Below are 17,552 nucleotides of genomic sequence, written 5' to 3'. Positions count from 1 at the left end.
ATTTCAATTCCAAAATAAAAGTCATATTTCGCTCCCGAAAAGGGACTTTGAGGGGACTTGGCAAATTAAAATGACACTTCAAGTTAACTAGGTAATTGTAGGAGAAAATGTAGTCTTTATAGGATTAAACCAAAAGAAAAGTATCCACATAATCTGCCCTGTCTAGAAAATACCACATTGGCTGATAACAGGAAAATGATTGCATAGTATTACAGTATCCGTTAATAATGATTCAGTAGGCTACACATGTCCCTGTAGTAATTGAGTTATACTGGGATGGTGAAAAAAGAGATATACTCTATGTTGGATAGTGGAAATGGATGTGGGATATTAATGGATGGAAATGAATAGATACACAGAAAGAGGAAGAAGGAAGCAAGAATGTAGTAAAATGATATAGAGGGATAATCTGGACACCTGTCCCTAGAACTGTTCCGTATTTTAGCGATAGAATCAGAGCACACACTTCATGAAAATTCACTTACTTCCATGCAGTCACTGACATGGAGTCTTCCACTTTAACTGCATTTAGCGTCCATGTGGTTTTCAGTATGCTACACTTCATTAGTACCACTGTTTACCTTAAACTTTTATACATATGGTAAATCTCACAGTTCCAGTTATTTGGGTCTTCATGAGCTAAGTCATGTTGTCCTTATGTAAGCACTACATTACCTCGAAAAAATGACGTTGATGAAAATGATGTTTTACAGAAATACAACCATGTTTCACATAACTTGAAAACATGCACGTTTTATTATGAGAATCACTTTCAGTTAGGTCACTGTAGCTATTGTTCTTTTAATAATAAATATTGGACTACCACCTGGCTAGCTGCTGCTTGTTTGAAAAAGGTTGACATGTTCAAAGGAGGTTTGGGATTGATAAAAAAAAGCAGCTGTCCACACTACAGCTAATCTGCTTTTTTGTCAGCCTTGCTCTTTGCCTCCGAACTGAGCTCTTCTTCGTCCTTTTCAGATGAGCAACAGGTATATAAAAAGTATATCATAATTACAAAACCACTCAAAAAGATGATAAAGACAAAGATTACCAAAATTGGTGCTTTGTTGTATATAGGCTGAAAATGAAGAAAGAGAGAGACATGGGAAAGAGAAAGACATACATTTTTCTGTCAGTTTTTTTCAATCCACCATTTAAAGTTCATATAAAATGAACTCTAAATTAATAATTTCTGTGATATTCTTCAAACAACATCCTTACCATCACATTCAGTTTGGTGTTGTACACAAACCTCTGGAATCGCTGAAATACTCCATTACCCCCTTGAGACTGAAACAAGAGGGTTTTGATTATTCATGCAGGATGATACAGTAAGATTAACTTTAAACTCAAAGTAGTAGCAAACTATGTGCCATACGAGACATGTAAAACATCGGTTACAAAAATGAATGTATACAGATTAATTTCAAATCATATTGTTATCCATTTCAGAATCAGACTTTGGTTTATTCGCCATGTAGGTTTACACAAATACGGAATTTACTGTGACAGGAAGGTGCAAACAATAAACATATACGGATCTTAAATTAAAAGTAAAAAGTACAATAGTCTAACTAATCAATCTAAAAATTAAACAATTTAAACATTTGTATTATTCTACATGTTGGCATATATTACAGTTGCCTTACCTCGAAGCTACCATCCAACACACCATTAATGAATTGCACCAACTGCTCCTCTGTCTGTACTTCATCAGGTGGCAAAAAATATCCATCATTTGACATGTTTAACATAATAATGGAAGGTATGGCCACTTCCCTGTCAACAGAAAAACATGGTCCTTTAAACATGATCTTGATATGGAGACTTAATAATCACAACATGAAATAAAAAATTACACCATCACAACCACAATTCTTGTAATTATGTGGGACATTGTCTATAAAAGGTGTCGGAAATATTTGTCTATGCTGACATGATCACATCAAACTGCTGCAGATAATTCAACAAAGTTGGTGTGGTACATTCATGCTGATAAATGATATGCAGAGATTTAAATGGTTGAATTCATAGGTAATTTTTCAATCATGTTTCTATCATACATACCCCATGATGAGTCCATCAATGTAATCCTTCCCTTCCATATAACCAAACTGGAGTTCACTGGAAAGACAGTAGATATTAATGCATGCATAATTATGAAAATCCTTATTTGGACCTTTCTAAGAAAATATTTTTCAAGTTCTACATAAAATCAAACTAACCAGTTTAACATGAATTGTGTTTGGAAGGAAAGGGCAATTTATGCACAAAAATGGTCTTCCTTGGCAAATATATTTTTGATAAATGTTGTCCAAAAAGTCAAGTAAACCAGTTTGTTAAGATAAGGACCGATATTGATAACAGTTTTTTTTTTTTTACAATCAGTGTGTTTTTGATAGACTCACCTGCGGTAAAGCTCCTTGTATTCTGTAGACACTTTTTCCACCATTGTCTTGTAACTGGAAAATAATATATAGTTCCAAATCAATCTCTGTCTTTGCCTGTTAGCAACTACAATAACAACAACATGTACTGCATGAATAATGGATGATTAACTCATGTAGTGTAGATGCAGGGTTTTTCCCAAACACATTTAAAAGCTACTTAGAAACACTGTTGTATTCAACTTTTGTAGTCTAGTCAAGAATTGTAGTCTACTGGAATAAACAAATCCTGATACCGGATGCTATATTGTGAAAGTTTCTTCTCATCAACTAGAGCCAAAACCACCAGTTTGTCTGAAAAGAGAAAAAGGACAGAATCAGCAAAGCTATCATCTTCAGCTTAATAGACAAGCAAAATATAAAATGCTTAATTGATTTCTGATAAAACAAAACTATGGATTATGTTTTGCTTATAACTAATATATATTTCCTGTCCAATTCAAAGATACAGAAAGATCTATATCGAAAATAATTGTTAACAGAAGGCTAAGACTAAGTCAACATTTCAGTGTTGTCTCAAAAGGCTAGGAGAATGGGCTAAAGTCATAACTAAAGAACAAATCCCTCTTAAAATGTACAGTACCTGAATCTCCCATTGCATACAAAGTATAAGTATCAATCTTCAGGTAATAAGGGAAACGTTCTCTATTTATCCAGGATGTGAGATCACCATCTCGGTCCACTGTTAGAAAAGCAAAAAAACATTTACTGGAAATGTTTACAAATGTTGAGAAGCATGTACAGTACAATCCTTTTCTACTATTTATGATGAAATGATAATTGACAGAATATTGTTAAGTAATATAGATTTCTCCCAACAGAGCAACAAATAACCTGCCCTGTTAACCTTTTATTCACATGCCAGACAGGCATCTTTATTTAATTTAAATATTCATAACACTTCTAGAATTTTAAGCATTGGGAAATCTGCATACTGTATCATAAGGGATGACATCCGCAGTGTCTTTGACGGCTTCTGTATGGCTTGGCTCAACTACAGCCATTGGGTTTTGGGTTCATTATACACACAAAAAAAAAGATGCTACAGTATGTCCTAAACAGCCTTTTAACAGCAGGCAGTGTAGGGTGTGTGTGTTTTATCTGCATTAGTTATCATCAGCATTGTACTGAGGGTTCTCTTACTGTCATAAGTATAGTATGTCCCCTCCTTGAACACAACAACAGCTGGAAGAGGATGAATGGTTACTCCCTGTCAGTAAAAAAAGCAGAGTAATTGATTTCATAAGCTAAACAAAGTTTAAATACATACAGTAGGCCAATATAGTGCTAACTAGATATTCGAAGGCAACACTGAATTCTGTAAGACATCAACTCATTATTACATGAATTCCCTGGGGAGAACACAAGTTTAATACATCTTTTCAGTTTAAAATGTATTTAGGAGTTGTTTCTGTATCTTGATACAACTGTATTTCTGACTTGAGGAGCTGCCCGCCGAATCATCCTTGCTCATGAAGTCTCTTGGGAGCGGGGTGGAGTAAGGGTGTGAGAGCGTTACAGAAAAATGGTCCTCCTGGCATCCAATCAGAGCCAAATGGAAGAATAATTCCACAAACAGCAAATCCAGATACAGAAGTGACTCATGAATACACTTTTAGATACAACAGAAAATCATATCTTTTTAAAAAGGTTCAACAGAATGAAAATGATAAAAGGTGGTTGGTTCACTAGATTGCTTACTCCTTAATGTGGGATTAGAGAGGAGGACAAGTGAGATTGACAGATTTAGAGGGACTACAGCAACGAAACAGATGGCAGACTCACTCAGGGTTAAACACCTATGTGGCGTTGCGTCATGCTAGGCTAGCTTACTAACTGCTAAACCTCACCTTAGGTAAAACATCCCTTGAGGCAGAGAAGAAGTATGTATGCACAATCAGCTCCTTGGCTGAAGAAACATAGTCTGTCTGAGAATCAAGAAAATACAGAGGCCTCAGAAACAGGTTATAGAAAATACTGTAATACACTAGCTAGGTAGGTATGCTTGGCAAGACACATCAACAGAACTGAATTTAAATTTACTGTGTGTGCATGTATGTGTGAGGGCTTGATTTTTGGAGTGAGACTTGCAGAAAGAGTGTGTATTACCTTTAAGAGGGAAGCCCCACCAATGTAGACAAAGAGAACAGTGTGTCTACTTAAAGCATGTTGAAACAACTGTGGGGTGGTTAGGGCCCTCACCAAAGGTCTAGAGCAAAGAAAAGGAAATTAATGGACAACAATGGTCATAACATATCTGATACAAGTTTGCTTAAACATATTATGGAAGAGAAAGATATTTGTAAAGAAGTGAAGCACCCTTAAATTAAAACTTCATTGATGGCCGCTACAATACCAAAGTAGTAATCTACAAACAATAACAGTTTACACTAAGTCCACTTTCAATGCAAGACATCACTCTTAAGTTATACCAACAGTCTTACCCAGATACTCTAGTAGCAAAATCAAGGATGCCATCTTTGGTTCTAGGGCCTCGATAGTTGTACTTCACATCATCTTTCAACCTAACAGAGAATAAAGAATATCAGTCAACAAACTCACAGGACAGAATGTTTGTGACAGTGTTAACCAATAAAGTACACAATTATTGATTAATTTCTAAACCTCATTTAAATGTATACTCTAGTTTACTGCTTGCTCTGCAGCCTTTGAAAACAGAGAACACACAACCTTAAAGATATGACAGGCCTGTGAACTACAGAACGGGAATTATTGCATATACTGATTATGTGGGACCTCAATTGACAATATGTGAGCGCTATCTTAGTTACTCAGAGCGTTAAAGTACAACGTTTTCACAGTATTACATTACAAAAATACTTACATCTTTATAGCTGGATAACCTCCCACTCTGAACTCCTTTGTAATACCTAAATGTAGAAATGTAGGTAGAAATAGAGTGGAACCATATTTCCAGGATGAAATTCCAAAAGGAGTGTTATTTTACCTTTCAAGATATATACATATGCACTACTAGCAAACCATTATTAACCATTGATTGATTTATGTAATTCATAGTGCTTGTTAGATATAATCAAGTGCCACATTTGTGGTGCATGACATGTTGAGACAATCCTTATTAGTGGCATGAGGACTGGAATTCAAAAGCCAATCACAGATTCTAGGATCGGATAGCCATTTCTGGTGACTGTGGCATAGTTGCGCTTTTTATTTTGTGGGCCTCCTTGTGCACGTTTAAATTGGTTGAATTCTTGGTGATTCTTTGATGCACTGTATGTGCCACATACAGTTAGCCCCATTTTTGTTATTTTGGTTATGTACTCTAGCACTTAATTAACTTAAAGTACAAATATTTACGATACGATTGAAGTGCAGGCACAGCTGTTATCTGAGGGTTTTTAAAAACATTGGTAACATTGTTTAGAAATCAATTTTTTTATATAGCTCCCCTATTTTATTGCATTAAAGTAACTGTAAGTAACATTATGTTTAAAATTAAGTTGCGTGTCTTTTACATTTATGGACTACTAAAAGAATCAATTGAAGTCCTCTCTCTTTAAACCTCACTACTTTAGGGAGTTTGAATGCCTTTTAAAGCCTGGCAATGATACTGAAATTGCTAACTGTGCTTTACAAGTCTATCTGGAAGCATGGCTCAGCATATGTTGCACAAATCACATACACACTTGGAATAGGTAGACCATGACTGCTTTAGACTTGTAAATCTTTTGTAATCCTATTAGTGTGAATAGACTTCTTAGGAATAATGTTGACGAGTCAGTCTGGGATTGGTTGCCTTATTTTATAGTTACAACCAAGAGGCAAGCTACTTGAATATTTTATTTTATGATGAAATAGTGGTTTACAGAGAAGCTACAGAGGTGTGCTTCCTTGTGTAAGAATATATAGGTGCTGGTCTACAGGGCACACAGTTCAGAAATCTCTGTACTTTTATATCAGTTCTATGGAACTGCTGCGAGATCTGCTGACTTTAGAGTTGAATTTGTAGCTATGGCTTCCTCAACAATTAGAATTCAATCATCCCAATGTCTTACCATTTACCAATATCAGTTTAACAATAAAATGGGATAGGCTGAAAAAGTGTCTTGTCCATAGACATACAACTTACATACAGACATGTAAATAAGGTATTTACTGATTTAGGGACTAGCAACCCCTAGACTAAAATATGTATATGTGTAGATGAGGCATGAAAACCAAGCTTCAGACAAAGGATACCTTACTTTGTATTAAGTAGGTATGTTTAGTTGGCCTTTGGGGAATGAAATCTAGATGTTCTCTATATTCATCCTAATGATGCCTGGATACTCACTGGTCTGTGTTGAGGCATCAGCTCTTCCCACATTGACCTCTGACCCCATACTTTTCAACTCTGCTGCAACTTCATGCCACACTGGGCTCAATTCTTTGCAGAATGTGCACCAAGGAGCATAGAACTGTCATGCACATATAAACACAGATAAATGCAGGTATCAAGCAATTAGAATCAATACATTAATAGATTTTAGACTGTGTTGATAGATTATCCAACTGTATTCACGTGCAAAACATTTCTAAACGAATTTTGCATAAATATATATTTATCTCAACTTTTCAAAAAAAAACTTTACCTAGAAGGTTTTTAATTGTTTGTACATGACAAGTGTGATGGCTGTCATTGTGATGATTTTCACACGATAAATTAAGTTAATGTCAAGCATGTCTGCTTATCTGAACATTGCAGAATCGTTGTTGCTATATTGACAACTTTGTGAGATTGATGATCGAAAGACATACATAGATCTCTTGGTAAATGTAAATCCAGGCTTGATGGACAGTTTGCTGTAGGCCTACTAGCCATCACAATCAAACATATTTGTGAGAACACATCAACAAGGCTGTTTCACTGCTCGGTCTTAGCATAGTCCCTCATACCAGACGTTTTTTTAATTGGTTTACCTTTTTGACCAATGGCAATACTGCTTAAATGCTATACTATTCTACAATCAGAATTTCAGATTATATTTCTTCGGTTAAATATATGCTGATGGTCTATATCATTATTCTGTATTATTCTTATGTCCAGGACAAATGTCCCAAGGGAGCAATAAAGTAAGGGACAAATAAAGTGGTCTTGAATCAAATTATAGCTTTTACTTCTGTGTAAACTGTCTGGAATACAATGCATGCATACTTTTATCAGCCATATATCTTCTCCTTTTGTTTCAGTAAACCTGAAAAATAAATGTAATTCAAGGTGATTGGGGCGAGGAGTCACAATTGAGACATACAGAACCTTACAAATATAAGTATATCTGGGAATCAACTTCACTAGAACGCATGGTTAGTGCACTGTGTCTAACCTTGTTAGTGTCCCGTTATTTAACATAGGCCTCGTAGGCTACTTTTGCCCGTTCTCAATAAACCTACTGGTATTTAATTATTGATTTCCAATGTAACCTATTAAAAAAGCAATTTGACAGAATAAGACAATTACTTACGTGTCGTCGAGCTCCACCACATAGCCTGACACCACACTTAAAGTCAGCAAAACTGTAATTCAAAAGTGTTGGTCTTTATTTTAAATAAAATAAGCATTTTGTTGAAATCCTGTAGTAGATCGCGTCAGTTATGCTACATTTTGCATATCAAGAATATAGCAAAAATAATTCCCTATGTGGACTAAAGTTATCATTTATTTACAAAATCATAAATAGATACATTTAGTTTGGTTATCATACCTGTACATATAACTTGGCACTTAATATGTGCCATTTTGTTGTATGTCCAAAATTATGTATCAATCAGACAAACGCGTGGTTCTGACAGTGTCTCTATACTGTAGCAAACTGTGGTATTACCTACAAGGCTAGGCTTAACGTCAAAATAAAAGTCACAGACAGGATCTTACTGGAGAGGAAACGGTTTATTTAGCTAATGACTCAAAATAATATTTTGTGTATACTGAATGTCCTACCAGAATGGAGAATGTTTACAATGATAAATAAAAAGCGACAAATCTAAACCCTATGGATTTTACTAGGTTGATGATAGTCCTTAACCTAATGATGCCAGCTGGAAAATCTGTGACCAGACCACAGATCGAAAAATCGGAAGATTTCAAGTTACATAAATATTTGTATATGTAGGCTAATATAATATAAATATAAACATTGTGGCTGCTATAAGCAAGCTCACCGTTTTAATAAAATATTACAAAACTGAAAAGAGGATAGACAAACATTCATTGATCTTGTCTAAAAGTGCAGCCACTAACTATATTCAGAGAGCAAGTGATTGTAGTTCAATTACAAATTCTAACAATTCAATTCTACTATAAGCATGCAATACGGGAGATTGTTTAGAACATTTTCTTATGGGTACTCACTGATCATTGGTAGCTACATACTAGTGCTTTTTCAATAATTTATTGAAGAAAACATATACTTAGATTACTAGCTGATTAAAACCATTTCAGTTTTTGTGTACAAAAAAGCAAGTCATGGCTATGTGAGAAAGAAAAACCTAAAATGCCATTCACAGTACATCTTTTTTTCAGTTGGTAGAGAGCAGGAGAGCCTTGCCATCAGATAGATTCCCAACATCCAATGAATCACCATCAAATACTGAAGGCGGGCTAGCGATGTAGCTGACTCTGAGACTGTCAGACACCTCTTTCTGTCCAGCAGGCCCACTTTGCTGTTGGTTGTGAATGGCCGTATCTGCAGAAATCTCAGTGGAGACTCGCCGGATGAATGGAAGTGAGCTGACGCTGGAGCCGTCTGCCTCACTCTCTGTCCAACAAGATTCCGTGTCAGAAACAGAGGAGAGTCGGCTTTTGCCCCAACGCCCATTGACACATGCCCCAACGCCCATGCCAACACCCAGGGAGCACTGGCTGGTGAGAGTGGGTCGCCGTGAGGAAGCGTTGCTGGAGCTGAAAGATGAGCGCAGTTCTTTCTCCCTGACACGCAGGAAGGACCGTAACAGTGGTACGTACCGTCCAATGGCGGCGCGGTACTTTGGGTGAGTGATGGCATAGATGATTGGATTGTGAATGGCTGAGGCCTTGGCGATCACAGCAGGGACTGAGTTCATGTAAGGGGTCAGCAGGTGGGCATACCCCGCAGTGGCGGTCAGTGCCACTGCTGAGTAGGGTGACCAAGAAACTACAAAAAGCAATATAACCCCCAGCGCTACCTTGGCCATGCGCCACTCACTGCGAAGGCGCTCGTACGCCTTGTCACCACAGTCCATTCCTTGAACCTCGCGCCCAATTCGCCTGATGGCACGGAAGATGGCAAAGTAGCAGCCGCCTATCACGCCCAGAGGGATGAAGAAGACGAAAGTGAAGAGGAGGATGGTGTAGGCACGCACCGGTGCCGTGAAGGTCATGTAGTCCCAGCTGCAGGAGGTCTGGAGGCCCTCAGGCACATAGGCGCTCCAACCAAAGAAAGGCGGAAGACTCCAGCCCAGCGAGTACAGCCACACAGCCACCAGCACCAGAACAGCCCGCTTCCTACTCATCCCGCCGAGTGAGGCCAGCGGTTGGGTGATGGCCATGCATCGGTCGGCGGCGATGGCTGTCAGGGTCATCATGGAGCAGATGCCAAAGAGGCCACCACAAAAGGCATAGAGCTCGCAGGCACGCTCTCCAAAAACCCATCTGCGGTGTAGGCTGGCCACAAAAAACACTGGCGACTGGGTCAGGGACATGAGAAAGTCAGCTATGGCCAGGTTCACTACAAACAAGTTGCTGGGTGTGCGCAAGGTGCGGCTGCGACAGAAGACATAAATGACCAGGGCATTTCCCAGCACCCCTGTGATGCCCACCATGAGGATGACAGAGCCGATGATGTAGTGTGCGTGGTCTGGGACATCCACTGTAGGGAAAAGGTGAGGATGCTCAATGTGAGGCCCATGGGTAGGTTCGTGGAAGGGGAGGTGCAGATGTTTAGATGTCCTGGCAGAGAGATGCTGCTGATGGTCGGTAAAAACCTCAGTGCAGTTAGGCTCCCCTGGATGGCAAAAAATTCCTTTCCTAGTTGAATGATGGTAACTCATCGTGTCTTTAACCAACAATTGACAAGAAATTACTCAATCCTAGAACATGGAGCTATTATTAAAGCTGTGGGTGGATTTTTTTCTTTTCTCTTTTTAATTTCAAAAGTAAAGAAAACTCCAGATGAAAATCTTTCCAGCAGTCAAGTCTTTTGGTTTGCTCTACACTGAACCAAATGCATGAGCTCCTTTTTGCACATTAGCTATATACTGAACACTGATCAATGTGTTCCTGGGGTATTATTGACCGGGCCTCTGACTGTTCTAGTTCCAACCTCTGGGCACCAACATAAAAATCTCAGTGATGCTCTACAAAATCATTTAACAATGAACAGTTACTATTTCAACCCACTTTGGATTGCATATTTACCAAATCTATGACATTTTGTTAATGTGTAGGTTGTGATAATGGGTCAAGGAGTTTGATCAACTGTGAAGCTGATCAACGGGATTGTGGCATATATTTTCAATGGAAATGTGAATACAATGTCTATGAAATTAAAAACGACATTATTTAAAATACATTGTTTCTTTAATCCATGGCTTTAAGCCATTTGTATGTATTATAGCTTGTAGGTCAGACATTGCAAAGGGACAAATAAAATAAGATGTAGGTCAATCAAAAGAGATGTTCTACAGGTAATTAGATCTGTCATTAGTCCACCACAACAACTTTCAACCATTTGCAGTCAGACAGCACACAACTTTGTCCCTAAATAGAGAGCAATCGTTTGAGTGCTTTATGCATGTCTGATCAATACAGAAGCAGAGGATTATGTAGAGCAGGGCTAACTGGAATCCTTAACAAAGCTAGTTGAAATGGCCTGTTACATTGCTCCAGTAGTAGTTCCAATCACTGACCTACAATCTAATTGACTAGTGACAGGATGTATCGGAAAGTATGTTACATGAATCCCCCATGGTCTGACTTTCAACCAAAGTAGCTGAATGATGAGTGTCAGCTACCTGTCAATTCATGTAAGAACTATTGTGTCCTTATCACGTCAAGGTTTGCTTCTTTAAAAAAAACTAACTTTAATCTCCTTGCAGGGATTGCGTAGTGAGTTGCAGAGGTTTGGTTTGAAGCATGGTGGCCTTATATCCAGTTGGCCAATGCACTTGTACCACTTAGCTTACTAATTCAACAGAATGTGTTGTGTTTATGGAGTTAGTCACACAATAAAACAACATCTTTCTGAAGGAGCTGACTACAAACAAAATAGATGAAAGTTAGTTCACTTACATAACAAACCACTCTTGTATATTCTCTAAATTAAGCCTTGAGGTGCCACGTTGGAATTACAGTCAATCATTTCAAGGTAAAAAATAAGGAATAAAATAAGGCATAAATTATATTTATTGATATAGATTAAATAAGAACACCTTCTGCGCTTCCTTTTCCGTAGAACTGTTCACTCATGTTATACGCTGCCCTTTTGTAGGAACTCAACCACCGTTTCATAAGTGTAGCTCCCACCCAAGGGAAGTGCAGGTGCCAACAATCGCCTAAACAACCACTCATTGCAACCCCTTGACTTGTCACTCTTGTGTAGAAAAGTTGTGACATGCTATTTTCACTCATTGACTTGTCTTTCTCATTCAGCTAAAGGTCTGAAAAAGTCTTTAGTAAGAAAGTCATTCATTTCACATAGCCATAATCTTGTTTAGTAAGATGCCAGATCAAGGCTCCTTCAGGTGACTGCTGCTCCAGTACTGGGGGGTTGTTCTGTAGTGTGGTACTTGCGCAGGTGGCGAACAAGTAGTTGTCGGTCTGGGCTGGAGTACTGGCACAGGTGGCAGGGGAAAGACTGGCCCGTGTGGTGACGACGGGCATGCAGGTCCAAGCTTTTCTTCTGAATGCTACAACGTGCGAGAAAGAGACAAAGTGTGATTAGACCTGTCAGGACACACATTACACACATTGTAACAAGAAATGGTTTTGATCAGCTCCACATTACATTAGGAACACAGGCAGAAATCACCAGTGGCTAACCAATGGTAAATAAGTGAATGGACAAAAGAAAGCTACCTGTCAATCTAGTTTCAATGTTAGCTAACCACGTTGAGAAGGGCAAGTTCCGACAATTACTATTTCCATTAGTAATATAATTCTTAAAATGCCTCCAAAAAAACGACATCTCTGGTTTTGTTTATATTTAATAACTGAGTATACAACTCCAGTGGTCAGCCTTCTGCACGAAAAAGAAAGCATGATGGTGTAGGCCGGGAATGTACAGCGACAGACAAAAGAAAAGAAAGAAAGCAAAGCAGTATGGGTTTTCAGTGACCTGATTGTATCCAGACTGAGTTGGAACCCTCAGATATTGTGTCCCTGAGCCCCCCCTCGCACCAGTGATGTATTGTCTACCCAGCAGCCTTTAAACAATGGACCCCCACTGGTATGTGTGTGTTACCTGCTGTAAGGGCAGTACTGGCAGTGGTAGGGCTTCTCCTGAGTATGTGTTCGAGAGTGTCTGAGTAGAGAACTGCTATCAATGGAAGCATACGGACACTGGGGGCATTTGTAGGGCTTCTCTCCTGTGGACAGATAAATAAGTTCAGCATGGAAACAAGACGCAAATCTTTTTATTTACTAATGACATTGTAGTCATTTAAACATCCAGACTGCACCTGACACTGCCTTTTTACACAGTTGCAAGCCACTAAATCTGGGTCAAATATATTAGATTTGTTTTAGAATATAACTGACATGTACAGTACATGGTGCATCTTTTGCATTGATGTGTGTAATTAGGTTACACCCTTGAGACTACGAAACTAACAGCTGTTCTAGAGCCTCAATAAATACTTATATATACATATATATTGTCGTTGAACGAATATAGCTGACATACAGTATAGTATGTAATGTCAACAGATTGAGGTGTTTTGGATGCGTGTATGACCAGAAAGGCATGCAGAATGTGGTGATTAAAAAATGGATTAACAAAAGGACAGGAAACAGATCAGGAACTTCTATCCAATCAAACTGAAAAAAGCATCAAGGTCAATTTACTACAATCCAATCAAAGAAAGGGTGATCTTATTGGATGAGAACTTGAGAGCACATGTAGGCAAACAGCTACCTGTATGAACTCGTAGGTGTTGTACCAGGGAGGCCTTGAGGCGGGTACTGTACTGGCAGTGTGGGCACTCGAATGGTTTGTAGCCCTGATGGATTCCCATGTGGCGACGCATCGTAAGCTTTGTGGAGAACGTCCTGAGGATATACAGTCAGTGGTTAAACAATCAGAGATGCAACAGTAAGGTGTTCAGGAAAGGGGCATATCTCAGTTTTGGTATTTGTTCACCCAATATACATTTTACTATTTGAGATTAGTTACTCTGCAACAATATCTACATAGGTCAAGTCTTGAGGAAGAGGGAAGTATATAGGGAGTCAGATAGCTGAGCGGTGAGGGAATCGGGCTAGTAATCCGAAGGTTGCCAGTTCGATTCCGGTCATGCCAACTGACGTTGTGTCCTTGGGCAAGGCACTTCACCCTACTTGCCTCGGGGGAATGTCCCTGTACTTACTGTAAGTCGCTCTGGATAAGAGCGTCTGCTAAATGACTAAATGCAAATGTAAATGTAAGTACCGTTTGAGGTAGGCTGTGTTTAGGCCATATAGTGAGGCTTTTTTTAATAACATTAAAATATTTGGATTATTCAACTGATTTGTATAGTATTCATCAGGCTTTTTTATTCTAAGTCAAAATGAACAGGAAATAATGCAATACTGAAATTTGGTTCAGGCCTCGCTCTCAGATGATCTTGACAAATGCCAAATAGGCTAGAATGTGCAAATATAAGATAGAGAAAAATACTATTATTTTAGTTCTTTCAACAAAGCTATTGCAAATCCAAAGTTTATATAGAATATCTCACTGACTGTCAATGTTGCTGGATGCTGGTGCTGTCGGGACTAAAAAGCCAATGACAAGCATAACATTTCCAATTGGCAGGATATAGACGCAAACCTATGGCAAAGCAATGCACGACAGCATATACTGTATGGACTAAGGTCAAATACATATTTGACAGAAGACTGCAGAGGAAAGCTTTACCATATTGTAAAACAGAATGTACCTATCACAGAGGGCACAGCAAAACCCTTTACTCTTTGTTGACTGTTCTTCTTTTCGTGGCATATTCTTTTCTTCCCCCTCTGCATTCTTCTTCCCCCTGGTCAGCTTCATCTTAGTTTTTCTTAAGTGAGAAGACTTCTCAGACCTAGTCCCTTCAGCCAAGTCCTCAAGATAAGTGATTTCACGATGCATGTATGTCTTTGAGTTACATCTGTTAAATTAGGAAATGACATTAATAAACATATAATGCATGGTTTGAATTGCATCCACATACTTAATTCACTTTAATCTGAATAAAATACATGGCCTTGATCACAGGTAAATTCATCAATTTTGGTCAACTTGTGTATGTACCTTTCCAAATTGGAAATATTTTTGTAATAATGTAAAAATCAGAGTTCACCTATCCTCTATCAAAGCACTCAACACACTAACAAGTGTGTACCAACATAGGTAACATAAAAAATTATGTTGCAACAGACACCTACAGCCAGTTTCCCACACATGGAATAAGCGAAGTCCTAAACTAAGAGAACATTTCAATGATCTCTATTGAAAACCGTTTTTAGTCTAGGACTATAGGCTTATTCCATGTCTGGGAAACTAAGCCCTAAAGTTTACAAAGAAGCCACAGAATTCCCACACTAATTTAAAGCAAGGAATCAACCTACTCATCTGAGACATCCATCTTATTGTCCACGATGCTCTTATGCTTTAAGACAATGTGTTTGTGTAGCCTTCCCCAGGACCTGCCTGAGAGACGGAGGAAACAATGGAGTCACATAATAAAAAGTTGTTTAATTAGGTCTGGGTTTTGCCTAATTCACACTCACCACTGTAGTCACAATGCAGGCACATGAAGCATCCTTGACTGCTTTGGATTTGACTGTGCTTCTGTTTGTGGGCATCACGAGATTGAATGCTTCGGAACGTCTGGGAACAGATCTGGCAACTGTAGGGCCTGGAACGCCTCTCCCACCATCTCCTCCTCCTCCCATGACCCCTCCGGTGGAGCTCCATCTCCCACCATCTGCTCCTCCTCCACCTACACCACAGACACTTGAAGCCCTTGTCTCCTTTAGGGGACTTCTGGTGGACCTTAATCAAACGTTTGGAGGTCAGTCTTGCATTGCAAAAAATGCATGAAAGTGGTTTCCCCCTGCCTGACCTCCACTGCTTGGGGAGCAGATGCTGTAGTGGGGGCTTCTTAGGAATCTTATCATCCTGAGAGGAGCTCTCTTGACAGACTGGGATGGAGGACAGCTTTGTGTTTAGGGTCTCTGTTTGGCTTGGAAGGGTCTTGGCTGTAGAGATACGACACAGTCCTAGGGTCATTAGGTGAGCCGACTGGGCCATTTCCTCATCCTGGCTCCCGGTGTCATTCACTACTGAGCCTATTGGACAGGACAGATTGACAGAGGCATCGCCATCCAATTCAAACATGCAGTCCTTGTCATCTTCATCCTTATCCTGTTGTTCCTCCACAAACAGAGTGCTTACCTGTGAAAAGCAAAGAGTTGGATCAATTGATTCTGCCTGATAAGAAAAATGAATATTGGTGGTTATATATTAAGTTACATTGGTCTATAACTTTGTACATTGTTTATCACAACTTCAGGGCACCTTCTATTTAGCCTCAGCTTCACAGTATGCAAGTCCTTCTTAAGGACAAAACATAAATGTGTCCCTCATCAACAGCTCAATGACATAGCTTAGTGGTAAACCGTTTAAATTGTTCATTAAAACACATTTAAGTATGGGAACACATTGGCAAAACTGTTTCTGCATTTTTCTAATATTTTTTCGACACATCTAAGGAAATCTGACGGAATATAATTTAGGATGTTCAAGAGTGTCTCTATATCCACAAGTCATGTGCTCTGCAAGTCAGGAAATATGGATTGATGACAGACACACTGAGTTATAACAAATCTGTATGAAGTCAAACAAATGTGTGTTTTCCATTTCTACCTGCACTGCTGGTAGTTCAGTGGAATTGGTAATGTGTTGCAATGTGGGGCAGCTACACCATCTTATCATTTTTGTGAGGACATTTCTCTTTTACCTCACAAGTCTGTGCAACATGTAGGCTTCCATCTGAGTTGGAGTCAAGTCCCATGTCACATGACCGTGGGCTTATGTTTGGCAGCATGTCATACATTGGCAGGAGAAAGGAAATGCGATCCAATCCCATATGATTAATATGGTTGACACCATCCTTGGAAGAAGGATGCAGATCATCTTCTAAGTTGAAGGGAGAGCCATTTTGATCAATGTCACTGTCCTCTCCATCAACCCCTATTCCAACATCCACACGAAGATTCTCCCCTTCATCCTTTTTCATACATGAGAGAACGGTGCAACTGGAGGCTCCCAATTCATGTCCATCCATAAAGTGCGCGTTAATATTGGCTTTCAGACCAGTACTGAACTGACACACTCGACAGCGGTAGACTTCTACCAAGAAGGCTTCCAGTAAAACTTGATCTTCCATCCCCTTGACAGTCCCACAGTATAGACTGGAGGTGACATTCTCTTCTAAAAGACGCAAAGACACGGGTCTTATTTCCTGATAGTCATCTTTAACTGGACTCATTTTGTAAGACAGAATTAAAAGGCACTTAACCCTAACCCTAACATTTGCAAGCTATCTAAAGCTGCTCGCACAAGGACTAAATAATATCTGAAGCTGCATCAACTGCATCCTGACATAGCCTACAAAACAATTAATCACGTATTGCTAACTACTGTAGATGCGTTTTTAGCTCGACGCTACAGTACTAGCGTACAGTCAGTAGCCAGATATAGCAACTAACATAACGTTAGAACTAGCTAGTATACACACTATCGCATGGTTAGATCTAGCTATAGAAAGGTTAACTTGATGAGTAACGTAAGGCTATTCATCCGCATCGTTTGCAACTAGCAGCCCGCTCACACAGAATAATACATCTTTTTAATACATCTTAATAAA

The 17,552-nt window shown here is 39.0% G+C and overlaps 3 protein-coding genes across 3 annotated transcripts; all 3 read right to left on the bottom strand.

Moving 5' to 3' along the window:
• Positions 1-913: 913 nt before the first annotated feature.
• On the bottom strand, positions 914-8,204 carry tmx3a (thioredoxin related transmembrane protein 3a). The gene is made up of 16 exons (XM_067253783.1): positions 8,171-8,204; positions 7,931-7,982; positions 7,624-7,663; positions 6,763-6,886; positions 5,293-5,338; positions 4,892-4,972; positions 4,557-4,656; positions 4,298-4,375; positions 3,591-3,657; positions 3,031-3,129; positions 2,684-2,741; positions 2,409-2,462; positions 2,068-2,124; positions 1,650-1,779; positions 1,222-1,290; positions 914-1,078 (listed from the first exon to the last, which is right to left on the bottom strand). Exons 1-16 carry the CDS (start codon positions 8,202-8,204, stop codon positions 914-916), a joined length of 1,254 nt encoding a protein of 417 aa, XP_067109884.1.
• Positions 8,205-8,984: 780 nt separating this feature from the next.
• opn4.1 (opsin 4.1) lies at positions 8,985-10,493 on the bottom strand. The gene has a single exon (XM_067252726.1). The coding sequence runs from the start codon at positions 10,491-10,493 to the stop codon at positions 8,985-8,987; it is 1,509 nt and encodes a 502-aa protein (XP_067108827.1).
• A 529-nt stretch (positions 10,494-11,022) lies between these two features.
• si:dkey-154p10.3 (zinc finger protein 672) lies at positions 11,023-17,486 on the bottom strand. Its single transcript, XM_067252725.1, has 7 exons — positions 16,644-17,486; positions 15,412-16,078; positions 15,250-15,331; positions 14,580-14,789; positions 13,577-13,710; positions 12,905-13,028; positions 11,023-12,350 (listed from the first exon to the last, which is right to left on the bottom strand). The coding sequence occupies exons 1-7, from the start codon at positions 17,172-17,174 to the stop codon at positions 12,182-12,184; spliced, it is 1,917 nt and encodes a 638-aa protein (XP_067108826.1). The 5' UTR covers positions 17,175-17,486; the 3' UTR covers positions 11,023-12,181.
• Positions 17,487-17,552: the final 66 nt, after the last annotated feature.

This window comes from Osmerus mordax, chromosome 16 (assembly GCF_038355195.1).
Source record: "Osmerus mordax isolate fOsmMor3 chromosome 16, fOsmMor3.pri, whole genome shotgun sequence".
NCBI lineage: Eukaryota > Metazoa > Chordata > Actinopteri > Osmeriformes > Osmeridae > Osmerus > Osmerus mordax.
The sequence above is the reverse complement of the archived record's forward strand: the minus strand, read 5'-3'. Positions and strand labels throughout refer to the sequence as shown.

Coding starts and splice junctions, on each gene's coding strand:
- tmx3a (XM_067253783.1), bottom strand. CDS start 8,204: ATGGCACATATTAAGTGCCAAGTTATATGTACAG. Junction 4,657..4,891: donor TTTGCTACTAGAGTATCTGG/GTAAGACTGTTG, acceptor TCTTTGCTCTAG/ACCTTTGGTGAGGGCCCTAA. Junction 2,742..3,030: donor GTATGCAATGGGAGATTCAG/GTACTGTACATT, acceptor TTCTCTTTTCAG/ACAAACTGGTGGTTTTGGCT.
- opn4.1 (XM_067252726.1), bottom strand. CDS start 10,493: ATGAGTTACCATCATTCAACTAGGAAAGGAATTTTTTGCCATCCAGGG.
- si:dkey-154p10.3 (XM_067252725.1), bottom strand. CDS start 17,174: ATGAGTCCAGTTAAAGATGACTATCAGGAAATAAGACCCGTGTCTTTG. Junction 15,332..15,411: donor CCTGCATTGTGACTACAGTG/GTGAGTGTGAAT, acceptor TCCGTCTCTCAG/GCAGGTCCTGGGGAAGGCTA. Junction 13,029..13,576: donor ACACCTACGAGTTCATACAG/GTAGCTGTTTGC, acceptor ATCTGTCCACAG/GAGAGAAGCCCTACAAATGC.